At 40.4% G+C, this 14,583-nt stretch overlaps 2 protein-coding genes across 3 annotated transcripts; one reads left to right on the top strand and one right to left on the bottom strand.

Moving 5' to 3' along the window:
• Nucleotides 1-551: 551 nt before the first annotated feature.
• On the top strand, nucleotides 552-7,923 carry wipf3 (WAS/WASL interacting protein family member 3). Of its 2 annotated transcripts, XM_028461299.1 has the most exons (9): nucleotides 552-803; nucleotides 1,555-1,606; nucleotides 4,245-4,339; nucleotides 4,707-4,845; nucleotides 6,091-6,249; nucleotides 6,330-7,028; nucleotides 7,254-7,385; nucleotides 7,505-7,609; nucleotides 7,684-7,923. In XM_028461299.1, the coding sequence occupies exons 3-9, from the start codon at nucleotides 4,262-4,264 to the stop codon at nucleotides 7,722-7,724; spliced, it is 1,353 nt and encodes a 450-aa protein (XP_028317100.1). In that variant the 5' UTR covers nucleotides 552-803; nucleotides 1,555-1,606; nucleotides 4,245-4,261; the 3' UTR covers nucleotides 7,725-7,923. The 2 variants fall into 2 exon arrangements, with proteins under 2 accessions (XP_028317100.1, XP_028317099.1); XM_028461298.1 differs by lacking the exon at nucleotides 1,555-1,606.
• A 1,904-nt stretch (nucleotides 7,924-9,827) lies between these two features.
• On the bottom strand, nucleotides 9,828-14,172 carry LOC114472661 (peptidyl-prolyl cis-trans isomerase FKBP14-like). Its single transcript, XM_028461974.1, has 4 exons — nucleotides 13,873-14,172; nucleotides 12,222-12,373; nucleotides 10,460-10,587; nucleotides 9,828-10,351 (listed from the first exon to the last, which is right to left on the bottom strand). The coding sequence occupies exons 1-4, from the start codon at nucleotides 14,076-14,078 to the stop codon at nucleotides 10,193-10,195; spliced, it is 645 nt and encodes a 214-aa protein (XP_028317775.1). The 5' UTR covers nucleotides 14,079-14,172; the 3' UTR covers nucleotides 9,828-10,192.
• Nucleotides 14,173-14,583: the final 411 nt, after the last annotated feature.

The following is a 14,583-nucleotide window of genomic DNA, read 5'->3' on the forward strand; positions in this document are numbered from 1 at the left end:
TGCACACAATGACAAAAAAAAACACAAATTGACAACAGAAATGCACAAAACTACACCACAAAAGATACAAAAATACACAAAGTGACTCCAGAATCACACTACAATGGCAACAAAAAATATTAATTATACAAAAAATGCACAAAAACACAACAGAAAGATACAAAAATGCACATAATGACTCCAAAAAACATACATTACAAAAAAATGAATATAAAAATGAGTAAAAAACAAACAAACAAACAAAAAAAACAAACAAACCATAGAATTAAACCAGGGAAATTGCACACACAATTTTACTTTGCACCTGCACATATACCCCTTTATAACACTACAGAGTATGCACACCTCTTTGGACATCCAACCTTCAAACACATGTTCATGGCCATAATTGATATCTCTACTTAGGCTCCTCCCACTATATGAATACATGCTTCCAACGGGCACTGTACTGGTATTAATAGTGGAATGGGAAAAGATGTAATAGCATAGTTAGAACACCAGGGGGCAACAGTGAGTCCCCTATAGCGCTCTCTCTTTCGGAGGTGTGGACATATGTTCACCCCCTGCAGACTGGCTGCAGTGCCCTCACTAAAGGGGAACTAACTGGGCATGAAGTTTTTGTTTTGTTTTTTTTAATTTTTTATAAAGGACTTTTAGGGTTTTCGGGAATGTTTTTAGCAGCTCAGCAAAGAGTGAGCTCTCCCTTTAACAGATAAAAATAACTTTGCTCCTGTCCCGCTATGAGGAGCGCACAGTGAGAGTTAGTGCGCCACAAGAAGCTGGAGATCAATCACTCTGAGAAGGTAAGACTCACTGTGTCTGTTATGAAACATGCAAAATGTACATTAAAGTCAATGATGTAAAACTACACTTGTGTATAAGTCAAAGTATAGGTGCAGTTTGTCCCTGCAGTTCACTTTTCTTACATTTAAACTGTGAGATGTTTTTAAACTTCTTGTAAAACTATATCTAACGTGTTTATGCTGAATTGTTTATTATTTTTAAACATTTAAAGTGTGTGTCTACTTTTTAGTACACACTGTGGATGGTTGCTATTAGGAAAGGGACGCAAATTCCATATTTTAGTGAAAAAAATTCTCACTACTTTCAAATGCAGCTGGATGTATCTATCTACCATCATGCAAAGCACTGGGAATCCGTGAATTTTTTAACTATTCTAACTATTATTCATGTCGTATCATTACAAAAACGTATGGGAACCAGTGCACGAATAAAGCAAACATATTTACATGTCCAGTATACAGATACTGGACATGACACACTGCTGTATCACTATGAAGTGTGATGGATCTCTCAAAGCCTACAAAATCATACAAAGGTTGTATTTCAAATATTTTTTCAAATAAATGTGAACATATTTTAGAAATTGGAAACACATTAAACACAGTTTAAGGTATTTACAAGCCGAGTACAGGTACTTTTTAAGTTAATTTCTACTACAAAGATCTTAGATACTGAAGTTGAAACAAGAATAGATCATACCTATGGCATTTACAAGTACAAATGGTACTACATTTTGTTTTTTACACAAAGGGTTCCTTGAGGAATCCCTAGATTCATATATTCTTTGAAGCCCTGATCTGAAGTAAGTTTGTTTTTATTGACTTTCTTGGTTGTGTTGTTGTTTTTTAACAAAACTTCCTATTATAATTTAACAATAAATTATGCTGTGAAGCATTTTTATAGATATTAATATCTGCAACACATGCTGCATTTTGTTAATATGAAAGCAATGCTTTATAGGCCATAGTGGAACTGGCATTATGGTGTTTTTAAAGGTGTTCCTCCAATCACAGGTGGCATCTGTTCATGTAAAGCTCCTCAGATTGACCACAGTCCAGCTTTGCCTTCTGTAAAGGACCTAATCTGGCAGTGCGGCCCTTTGACACAGATATGAAGATAGAAATAGCTACAGTCAAAGCAGGAACCATGGCTACATCATACATGCAATGCACTGAGCTAGAAGCACCTGGAAACACAGGCGCAGGCTGGGTTCTGCTTGGATCCCTGAGGTGTGTGTGTGTGTGTGTGTGTGTGTGTGTCGATTCTTTGCACAAATGAAGTGCAGAAACTTCAAGCCTCGAGCCTGGAAGATAAATTGTGAAGAATGTGTGATGTCATGCGTGGGCGGAGGTCTCTGTGGGCTGTTTATTAGCTGGGGTGCCCTCAGCATGTGACACCACAGTGCACGAGCTGTTCATGGAGAGCTGTTGGCATGAAGCCTGCTGCTCTTCAGACATCCTGTGATAATATTCTGCACGCTCTGCAGAAAAAAACAGGAACAATGTGTTTGCTCATCGTGGTGTCATCCTGTGGGCTTTCCTCAACATGTTTTCCATTTGGTTGCTGCAGTGAAGGTCTCTGGTCACACAGCAAGGAGTTCATTACTGTTCATACAACGCCCGCCATTGTTCTCATGGTCCCACGTCCTGTTATGGAGATATGTGGGAATTGGAGTAGCTGGGATGAGGTGGGGGACGTGTTAGGGGTTTTATTTTTTGGGGAGGATGGAGCACACATTGTTTCCTGTTTTGTGCAGCATGGTGGCGAGGAAACTTCCTGTACGGGGAAGAGAGAAAGAATAACATCTTCTAACATTTGGGAAAGACAAAGGCTGTGTTAGAAATGTCATACTAACATGCTACTTGTATTAAGTCTGACGTCAAATTCAAAATGAGTTTGTAGTGCGTTCACATTAGATCGTATGGAAAGATTGAGTACGTGAGAAATACCTGGATGTATATTATATACTACTATCAGTGATGTGCTGTGATCACTAGGGTTGGGTAGGTGCGTTGCAAATTTAGACCACCAATGACAATTCCATATGTTTCTGCTGGTAAGTGTTAATCAAACAAAATCAACTTCGTAAAACACCATTAAAGAAACATAGACAATTATTTAATATAGCCTCCATACTCTCCCAACAAGATATATCACATGACATGGCAGCGCATCCATTGTTTGTGTTGGAAACACGGAGAAAATAAAAAAAAAACAACACGGAACAGCCTCAGTGAGGCACATCCACAATGCCAATCCTTCCTTTTGTAGCATTTACTGTGAAAAGTACGAACAATTTTTCTGACCTTAGCTTTGCTGAAGGTCTAGTGGCTCAGGTGTTGGTCTCACATCTTTTAAAACTGTCGTTTTTCCTCAAAAGAAAGTTTCTTTGTCGTCTCTAGCGCTGTCATCCTGCCTGTAGTGTTATCCGCCCACTAGCTAGAGGACGTAGCAGCTGTGGCCACGCTTTATCAATTCACTAATGCACTGTGAACTTACGTATAGCATTTAGCATAGCACGGTTATGTCCAAAGGCAGCATAGAGAGCTGCCGTTTTACGTAAATGGTTTTCATCTGGGGGAACTGAGTGCACAAACACATAAAAACACGCTATGGGAACTGAGGCAGCGCAGCAATGTGCTTTTGGAAGAGGGTGTGGCCTCCTCTTGTCTTACAGTGGAGTGAGACTGCAGCGTCTCTGACGTACCAGGAAATAGCGATGTTTAATCATTTGGTCTATGAAACGCACAAAATTCTGACGCTTTCAAATTTATAGATACTGTAGGCTATTGGAAATTGAAAAATAAATAATTTATAATTATATCATAATTAAAACAAATAATCAAAATATCAATTCACCCTTGGGTAGGCACTGCCTACCTTGCCTACCCCGACTGCACGTCACTGACTACTATACACTAGTCATACTCAACTGCCCCATGATGCATTGCGAGCGGAACGTAAAATCGTCCTGGGACAATCTAAAAATCAAACATCTCCTTTTCCAAAGAAATGCATCTCTTTTTGTTGTCCATTCAATTTTTTTGAGCTTTTGTTTTGAAGTTAACTTGACGTCTTGTCACTAGCACAAGGGTGTCGGCATGAAATGTGTTTTCCGCAAGTTTTATGGATCAAATGACCACATGTTGATATTCTACTTGCTCACTTTCTTAAAAATTATTTCAGAACTTTCAAATTTGGCAAATCAACAGAGATATTTAGCCCCAGTGTGCTTCAGGTTTTTGTCATTATAGGTTGAAAATGCATTATACCTCAGTGGGAACGCTCACCATCCTAATCATACGTAGACAGTATATACTCATTGAGTTTGTAGTGCATAGTACGGAGTGTGCCATTTTGAACTCAGACAAACACTTAACTGCAGAGCAGGTGTGTTCCATTAATTCCTCTGATTGGCTGTGTATCATCATTATCTGCAGTTCTCTGAGGCCTAACCATGCCAGTCCCTCCTCCTCCTCCACCACCACCCCCAGGACCCCCTCCACCTCCTCCTCCCAGTGTTCTTCTGCCACAGGTGAGACGTGTCCCCTTCATGTGATGAGTCCTTCTTTCTGACCGCCAACCAAACGCTTGAATTTTTTCAATGCATTATTGATCGAGCGCTCACGCAAACACGATCTCATACGCGCACATGCTGTCCCTCTTTGTGACACACAGAGCAGCCTCTCAGTAACACGGGGGTGTTGTATTTCTACAGGTGGCTCATGTTAAATGCATTACTGCACTGAAGACAGAAAATAGGGGCGTTTAAACATGAGCAAATACTTAGATATGCTGTATATACGTACACATAAAATACAACAAGGATCGTGTTTTATTATTTTTTGGTTCAGGTGACATGAGTCAAGTATAAGTGACTTTTGAGACACTCTTTTTGTTAGTGTCCATCTGAGCCCCCTAAGTTCCAGTCTGGCGCAGCAGGAGGAGGAGGAAGGAATGCCCTCCTGGCTGACATCCAAAAAGGAACCAAACTGAAGAAAGTGAACCAAGTTGACGACCGTAGCGCCCCTCTGTTTGATAGTAAGTCCAACAGCCTCACTGTCCTCTCCTAACGCACAGAAACCATCATCCTCATACATCTGCTACACCTGAGTTCAGGCCTGCGTCCAAATAGTCCCTCCTATCTCCTTTCCTATCCGTTTTTCCTCAACACCTGGAAGTGTTTAAGTGTTCCAATTCTCCTAAAGCTAAGGAAAGGAGGCTCAATGCTTCCTTTATAACCTCCTTTAGCCTAGGAAACACTGATGCACCCTTTACCAAAGGAGACCAGATAATGCTGCCCCACAATTCCTTGCGGCGACAACATTTAAAGGGACCGAGCTCATCCGAGCGTTCACGGAAAGTCACAAAGACGGAAAAGGGATGTACATTATGTAAATTACCAATTCAGTAATATGCCTTGAACAACTTTAATCTAAAACCCATATCTTATGATATGCAAGTCATATTATCAGATTATAATTGACATAAAACAAAGCACTCTGTCGTTCAAGAAAAGGTATTAGAGACATTTTTACCAACATTATGCTTTATTCAACATATTTTTTATTCACCTAGGAATGCTTTGTGTGGTTGTACATTTGTATGCCTACAACATTATGTAGGCCTATATCTTGCATAAATGTACTGTGACAATTTCATAAAACCCTACTTATTTTGGAGTATTGTTGATTTCTGAGTGGCAGGTGAGTGTGAGCAACCATTCTCAACTCACTTTTGTTCCTCGTAGCCTCTTTTCCTTTGATTTACATTCAAACCTTGTGATATCTGAGATTATATCAGCGGAAAGTGTTATAAATGCGCTTTTAGTCTATTTTTGGAAATGTGTAATTTTTTCACCACAGCAGAAGGTCACTAACCTTCACCGCCGTCGGATTATTACGTCACCTAGTGGAAGTGCGTCTGATTGTCAAAACAACGTGATCGCCTTTTCCTAACTCCTTTAGGAAGTCTCCTAACACCTTTCCTTAACCCGTGACGTCATCCACGGGGTTAAGGAAAAGTGGATAGGAAAGGAGATAAGAGGGACTATTCGGATGCAGCCACGGTCACCAGTCCACTGTAGGGCTCGGACACAGAAACAGTCATTTTAGCGTGTTCTTCAAATCACTTTCATAATGGAAACCCACATGAAGATGCAAAGTCCACACATGAAGCGATGCGCAAACAACTGAATAAAATTCAAGTTTGCGATGAGAGCATGATGTGTTTCTTCTGAGAGAAAGAGTATGTGTTCTTTAACCTTCAATGTTTCCATATCGCTAGAACCCAAGGCTGACAATGGGGATGCCTCTGGACTCCTCAATGCTCCCCGGGGCTCTTCAGGGGGAATGGCCCCCATGGGTCCCCCTTTGAGCGGGCTTTTTGCCGCAGGGTTCCCCACTCTTCGGCCAATTGGAAAGCGCGAGGCGGGCAGGGCTTCAGGTTGGTTTAATGTTCAAAAGCAGTCATGTTTGAGCATTTTGGGGGTGATAGTGACTATGTTTGTGTTTTTTGTGTTGAAGTGTGTCGATCCAGCTCCACTGCCTCTCTAAAGCCTCTCTGGAACCCGCCCACACCCTCTGACCTCATCAGTGCTGCTGAGCCTTACAGGATGGTGGACATCCACAGCTCCTTCCATCGTCCTCTGGCTCCATCCTCTGCTCCTCCCTCTCCTTCTCACTGCAGCAGGCAGCTTCCTCCTTTTCCAGCTTCTCCTCCTCCTACTGCACCACCCGCCCCTCCCTCCGCTCCTCCTCCACCACCTCCACCTCAAGCTTTCCAGGAGCGTTCGTCTAACAGGCCTCCTTCTCTCCCCTCTTGCCCGCCCCCACCACCTCCATCACAGGTCACTAAACCAACATGGCTCCCCTTACAACACTCACACCACAACATCCCCCAACCATCAACTCCTCCACCTCCACCACCACCTTTCCTGTCTTCACCTGCTGTCCCAGGGGACAGGAACTCAGGGTGCTTCTACCCTGCACCTCCCCCTGCTGCCTTCTCTGAACTGTCCAGGTTTCCAATTCTGCGTGATAACACTCCTCCCCCACCTCCGCCTCCACCTCTCCCAGCTTCCTTCACACCAAGCTCCCCATCCATTCTGCCTCCACCACCTCCCAGGATGGCCCCAGTACCCTCGCCGGCCATGCGATCTCTGCCTCCATCGTACCCCTGCAACGCGCCCACCCGGCGGCCTCCAGCTGTGCCCAAAAGTGCAGGTAGAAGAAAAAAAGCCAGAAATGTTACACACTGGACAACAATTTGCAATATGTTGATTTAAAAAAAAAAAAAAAAAACACCAAAAAAAAAAAATTATTCTAGAAAAAATTATCTGGACTCGCCAGAAATTTGTGGTATAATAATGTTGGAAACCACTGGGCTAAATGTTTGACAATGACATGAATATAGGGTGGCAGAATTTGATTTTTATCTTTAATCAACAGGTGTGGGTCGATTAGCTCCGCCTCCTGCACCTCCAGCTCGTTCTCCCAACACTGAGCTGTCCCCTCGCATTCCTCCACCTCCTCCTCCCCTGCCCCCCTCCACTCTCAGAAATGGACACCTGCACAGTCTGGGTAAATGTCATCCATCTTCACACGTAGCATCAACACTTGATTAAAGGACGAATGTAAATAACAGCAGAAACAAATTAAAGCGTCTATGTTTTATGTTTTTTTTTTTTATTTTTTTATAGCAGACGACTTTGAATCTAAGTTCCAGTTTCACCCTGTGGAAGATTTACCCCCACCTGATGAATTCAAGCCATTTCCACGGATCTACCCCAGCAAAGAAAACAGAGGTCAGTCCACATGTGCATCCAAATGTTCCCGCACTTCCTCTGTAGTTTCTCATTTAGTCCTTTCTCTGTCCCAGTGAACACCAGACCTCCTGCAATCCGGACGCACCTCAGATGAATGCAGCTCAAACTCATAATCTCAATCCTGGACACATTTACTTTAATTCATTGATGACGACAATGCAACCACGATGTCACTTGGGTGCATGTCTGTGTGAAAGGTTTGTTTCGAGTGCGTTGGAATAGATGTGTGCCTGCCTTATTAGCTGTGTGTGACCTTCATCAGTGGAATTTGAAGGCAAAAATCAGCATTCATATTTCTGCTCATTACTTACAAATTACAATAAGGCAATAAGGGAAATAATGAAACTTCTGGTTAACTTAGAAACAAAAGCCCTGCTTATAAAATCGTTAAACTTAGTATGAGTAGTAGCCTACGTTTGTATGAAATTTCGAACACGACCATAGTGTCGATATTGTCACTTTAAAAAAATTGTCAAACTATGACGTAAATTAACACTGCGTCTCTCGCTTTTAAGCTCTATTAGCCATATTTAGTCTGTCAAAGCTCCGATGTTTGCTTGATTTTGTAATTATGCCTGAAGGTTCTCAGTCTTCCAAGTTAATTCTGCTAGCTAGCTAATGGTACGTTCACACCAAATGTGTTTTGGGCGTCAAAATCGTGCCTCACGCCCGTAGTTGGATGCTTGTGCTCATTGAATCAGACGCTTGTCACCAGCGTCGAAGATGCTCTGGACTCGCGTCCAAACAAGTTGGGAAGAGAGCGTGTTGAGCACGTTGAGGGGAGGGGCTTCTCTGTTGCCAGTGGTGTTCATACAATGTGGCGATCAGTTACATTAATAATTCACCCAGTGACTGTGAAGTGGTGGGGAACATTGTGTTGAGAAGGCAGTGTTTCCGGTCGAGTGTGGGTGAATGGAGAATAAAGTTTGGAATTCCTTGCTGAACACGCAGCCTCCGACTCCCGTTCATCGGCTCTACATTATCGCGAAAGTGGCTTGGCTTTATTTGATAAATAAAGCCAATGTCATTGAAGGGCGCCTCGGCACCGTTTCTGGATTCACTTTCAGCGCTACTTACGTATCTCCCGGGCCCAGTTTGACGACCTGCATTGGCGCTCGCATCCCCTACCAGGACACCAACTACAGACGCTCTATTCCAGCAGAAGAGTGCCTGTCCATCTTTCTCCGGTTAGTGTTTTTTTTTTTTCTTTATTTTTCTAAAAGTTGGGGAAAGCTCCTGATTGGTTCACCACCGCGATAAGCCCCAAAAGTTCAACAATCCCAACTCAAGCGTCAGCCATGTTGGAGGCTCCAGACGCACGTCAAAAGCTTGAAATCTCAAAACGTGCAGCGTCCACCGTGCGAAAAGCTTCAAAACTCGCCGCACAGGAGGTACCTCTCAACACTCCTAGAAGCGCATCCACCATATATTGTGAATGTACACCTGACACTTTTGGTGTGAACGCACCATTAGTTGAGGCAAGTGGACTTAATACAGTTTTGCTACCAAAATCAACCTGACCTTGATGACTGAGAACCTTCACAAACATGTTGCTATTCATTTTGGGACGGACACACTTCAACTAAGACAAACTTTAAGTCTTGCCTTAACTACCTGCTATGATATAAAATTAAATATACTGTATTTTGCTCTTATCAGTTAGTTAGCAGCTGCTACTTTATTGCTAACTACTACCTGCTAGCTAACTACTAGCTGCTACATGTCTCATATCAATTTCCTTCCATTGATTTTTAACCATCAACAGTGGCTGTAAGTAACGTTTTCGGTGAAAAAAATTAGATACAAACTCAGTATATCTATTTTTTTTAAACACTTTGGGAAACTTTTTTGTCTCTGATCGCAGGGTGCTATACCTAAAGTGCCTATAATTATTTGTACATTCAGTATTGTGGTGATTCTTTTTAATGATACAGTATATTTTCCTGACTGATGGTAACATCAGGAAACAGTGCCACCTGTTGGTCATTGTTTTTCTCTCAAATAAAGAAAAGAGTCTTTAAAAAGAACACTTTGTTCTTTTATATCAAATTGGTAGGAACTCAGTCTGATCTGCTTTTTAGTTCCAATCTTCTATTTATGTGGAAAAAAAAAAAAAAAAAAAAACCTACAAAAACAGGATGATCAACATTCAAGTGATGACTTGTTGTAGACTTATTTAAAACCATTGAAATACATGCTTGTTCAGCCATGTGTTTTAATGAGAGTTTGGCTCACACCTCAAGAGATTACAGTTTTTTTCTCACAACAAATGGGATTTTGAAATTATTCTAAATGCTCATACACATACAAAAAGTATCCCGACATTACAAATTATCAAACAGGTTACACACCCACATGACATTAATTATTTCTTGTTGAAACATGTATGGCGTTACAATTCTCTGAACTCATTCTGACAAACTCGGTATCTGAATACATATTGGACCACTCCGCAGAGGAAGAAATAATAATCCCTTAAACACAACATAAAACAAAAGGCTTAGGTTTATCAAATTAACACAAAAGTATTCACAAAACCCTGAGAATGTGCTGCAGTGGACTTCACAACTCGTCGTGTCGGTAAGTGAACTCTCTGGAAGATATAAAGCCATCCTTGTTCTCATCCTCTTTGGAAAATATGTCCTGCATCATGTTTTCGTGCAGGGTGTCATTGGGAGGGTAACCATGGCGCTCAAACTCTTTCCTCAGATACTCTTTCACCTGACACACACACGAGCAGAACAGTTGAGTTCATTTAGAGACCAAAGTTTCTCTTTAGTACAGTCTTTGTTTGGCCAACCCATGTGAGGCAGTACATGTAAGATTCACCTCTTGCCTTGAAAGCTTCCAGTCATCATTGAGGTCCATCTCCTGAAAGGACTCGTGCGATCTCGGTCCATTTCTGATCTCCAGCACCTCGACGATGAAAGTCAGGGTGCTTTCTGGTGGGATTTTACCTGACACCCCAATAGTAGAAAACTGTTAACTTCAACATGTTTTAGTCTGAAGAAAAGAGATGTATTGATGCAAGAATGAGATCCAATACATGCAGCCTGTTAGTGATAGATAAGTTAAAGCTGCAGGAGACAAAAAGGTTTTTAATCAGATAAAGACGTAGCGTAGGCCTCATAGATCAATAAATCAAAGATCATTTGCTGAACAAAAAAAAAATATATAAAAGTTTGAAATTGCCACTCCGAAGTTTGTTTTCATCTCAACCACAAACTTTCTCGGGAAGTTTTTATCTCCTGACATGTTTTGACCGACAACTGCCAGTCTTCGTCAGACGAGTTCTGCTGATCGCCTTTGATGGTTCCTTTGAAGCTTCACTTGACTTGCGTGTAATAGTTCCAGTGAGATTCATTTTGTCATCTTTTTGAATAGTAAAGTTGAGGTTTCGTTTATTCAGACAAGGTTTTTCAGGAAATGTTTTATCTCCTGACATGTTTCGACTGTCACTGCCAGTTTTTAAACCAGACGAATTCTGCTGATCGCCTTTGATGGTTCACTTGACTTCCGTGCAATAGTTCCAGTGATATTCATTTTGTCTCCTTTTTTAATAGTAAAGTTGAGGTTTCATTTATTCAGACAAGGTTTTTCAGGAAATGTTTTATCTCCTGACATTTTACGAGTGTTACTGCCAGTCTTTGTCAGAGGAGTTCTGCTGATTGCCTTTGATGTTTCCTTTGAAGTTTCACCTGACTTCCATGTATTAGTTCCAGCAAGATTAATTTTGTCTTTTTTTTAAATAGTAAATTACCTTAATAAATTTGAGCATTGCATTGTGGGATGTGGAGTCCTGTAGATGGATTCATAGAAATGTTTTTACTTCATTCTTACCGTGATTTCTTGTGTTTATTTGCCATACAAGGAGGACAGTGACTCCTTGACACCTTTTTTGTTCTAGTTTGTTCCCGGTATTCCCTGCGATATCACCTCACTCTGCGAGATAGATGGATACGAATTTCCAAACTTAACATCCGTCATCGTTTTGCCTCAACTTTCAGTCCGTGAAAACGTCACAAGTCATTTTTTGCAGAGTAAAGCACAGCAAGTTATTGAGTAATCGCAGTAAGGATGATGTAAAAACACTTCGTCTATGGGACTCCACATCCCACAATGCAATGGGCAAAACATTTCCGACGAGGTCAGTGGACGAACTGTTTACAGAGGAGATCAAAACAAACTTTTGAAAGGCAATTTCAACCTTTAACTTCTTTTTTTCGAGCATTTCAACTTCATTTTATTGATCTATGAGGCCTACACTATGAATTTAGTCTTAGATTTTTGAACACGTTTGGTTGTGTGTAAGTTTTACAAAAGTTAAAGTGCACAAGTAAGTGTCATGCTTACCAGAACAAAACACCTCGTCTTGAGAAAAGGTGCAACAATGTGACTGATGAGTGATGACCACCTTTATTTAAACCAATAGTCCTAGAGTATCATGCAAAAGAAGACAGAAGAGGGTGACACTAGGATACGCGTGCGGAATAGGTGGAGCTATAACATCACATGCGTGGAAAGCACGTCATAATACAGTGTAGGAGTCCAGAAGCATGCATGAACACAGCATTGAATAAAGTTACACTACCCTTTCCCTCACTCCCATAAGCCAGGGCTGGAGGGATGATGAGCTTCCTCTTCTCTCCAGAGCACATGTCCTGCATGCCTTTATCCCAGCCTTTGATCACTTCTCTAATGCCCAGTGTGAACCACACCGCCTGCTTGTCACCATGGGTACGACTGGTGGACAGAAGATGATGACAGGTGTTAAAGGACACTAATTTGCATGTTTTTTGAAGGGGGTTTTGTGTAATATAATTGGTCCTCCAAATGTGTATATTTATGTGATGTCACATGTGACACAGTAATAGTAGCTGATGGGTGACTGCAGGGTTGGGGTCAATTCTAATTGTAATTGCTTAATTGATAAGTATTTACAGTTCTGACATTATAATCGTAACTGAGAAAAATATGTTGCTATTGTAATCATAACTGAATTGTAATTAAGTCCAGAAAATTGACTTTGTAATTGCAATTGGTTTGTAAATTCTATCAAAACTGTCAATTACAATTTAAATCAACGCAAACCAGGGGAACCATGTTTCATATCAAGTTTTCCCACTTCCTGTCAGTTCTCTTAAGGATCATTTAACCATTTTTTTTTTTTTTTTAAATGGAAGGGTATACTGACATTAAACAGGCTCAGACACCCTAACTAAAAATATTAATACCAATATTTTCATGGATAAGGAAGCCCAATAAGGGAATCAATGGATGAAAAACAAATTAGATGATAGATAACATTTTTAGTGTATTTTAAAGCTCATTTAAGACATGGGTCAAAACTGAGTCATTATCATAAAATATGTTAACAGGAAGCTAACACGAGGATGGATAAGTTTTCTAATAATAAATAAATAAAGTCTTCTTTATTTCAGATTTGGGAATTGTGATTAATTGAATTTGAACTTCAGTAATTGAGAACGTAATTGTAATTAACTTTTTTTTTATTTATTAGTTACGGGAAAAAATAACACACTAAAAAGATAATGCCGTTAATCTCTATTTTTTTGCGCTCCAAACAGTGCGGAACCTTTTTCATTTCATTTATATTTTCTATTATTTGAAGATTGACAAAAGTACACTTTGTTATATATCAATCTTTTGACCTACCACAATAATGTAATTCATTTAAATGAAAATACGTCAAAATGAGGGCTTTTCTCAGCAATTTTTAGGTGAGATTAAAAAAGAGATTAATTGATTACAGAGCATTATTAATTACGATAATGGCACAATTTTTTTTAATCTCTTGACATCAATAATTACAATATCGCTTTTATCGATATATTTGCACTTTATATTTTATTTTGTAATAAAATACTTGTTTTAAGAGTCGTTTTTAGTGCGTCCTAACTCACTCACTCACACGTGCTGTCCCTAATAAAAGAAAAAGCCATAAGTGGCACATATTGTGCAGTTGTTAGTTAATAAATGTGCCTGTGTGGCATATCAGCAAATTTAACCCAGAATTGTCTCTCTGGTAAGACTTTACGGAGTTAAAAATATCAAGATTCATATCGTATATCACCGTTTTGAGTAAAATATTGAAATACGAATTGTAGTCCATATCGCCCAGCCCTAATTGTAATTGATCCCAACCCTGGCTGATGGTGTCCATGTTTGCTAAACTCAGTGTGTATACCTCTGTTATTATTCACTACCTTTCACAGGCTCACCTGGAGTGAAACATGGTCCCGTTCTCAAAGTAACCCTCATGGTGAACCAACAGGATGTCTCCATACTTGGACTTGCGGTGGCAAAGGAAAGGTCTGTGTAGAACTTCTATGGAGACCTCAGCTTCAGGCAGCTTTCCCCCGCTGACCCACAGCAGCGTGGACGAGCACAGGTAGCTCAGCACACCCAGCATCATCATCATCATCATCAGAGAACATCAACCACAGGTGTGGAGATTAGAAAGCAGCACAGAAGCAGCTACAGCTCCACTACGACGTGGCACAGGACTGTGTGTTGCAGGAAGCTCTTCTCTGATTGGCTGTGTTCGTGGCAGTGACACGCCCACAGGCGCTCCCTCCTCAGTTCAACGTTAAACCATGGGGTGGCGATTGTAAAGTTACACGTGTTAAAATAAACAGCAACTTTGCGCAATAAACCACGTGTGCAAAACGTATTTGAATTTGTTTTCATTACAGTGACTTTTGACCAGATTTACAGCAATATTTGTGAAATTTGTGATCTTTTTTCTCGTAAAAATATGTCCTTGTACATTTAAATGTGAAATCAATATCTAAATGTTAAATCAATATCTAAATGTTAAATCGATATCTAAGTACCAAATGTTAAATGTTCCACGTTAAATCTAAATCTAAATGGTAAATCTAAATGTATATGTTACATCTGAATGTTAAATGCTATATCTAAATGGTGAA

Source organism: Gouania willdenowi, chromosome 11 (genome assembly GCF_900634775.1).
Source record: "Gouania willdenowi chromosome 11, fGouWil2.1, whole genome shotgun sequence".
Lineage (NCBI taxonomy): Eukaryota > Metazoa > Chordata > Actinopteri > Blenniiformes > Gobiesocidae > Gouania > Gouania willdenowi.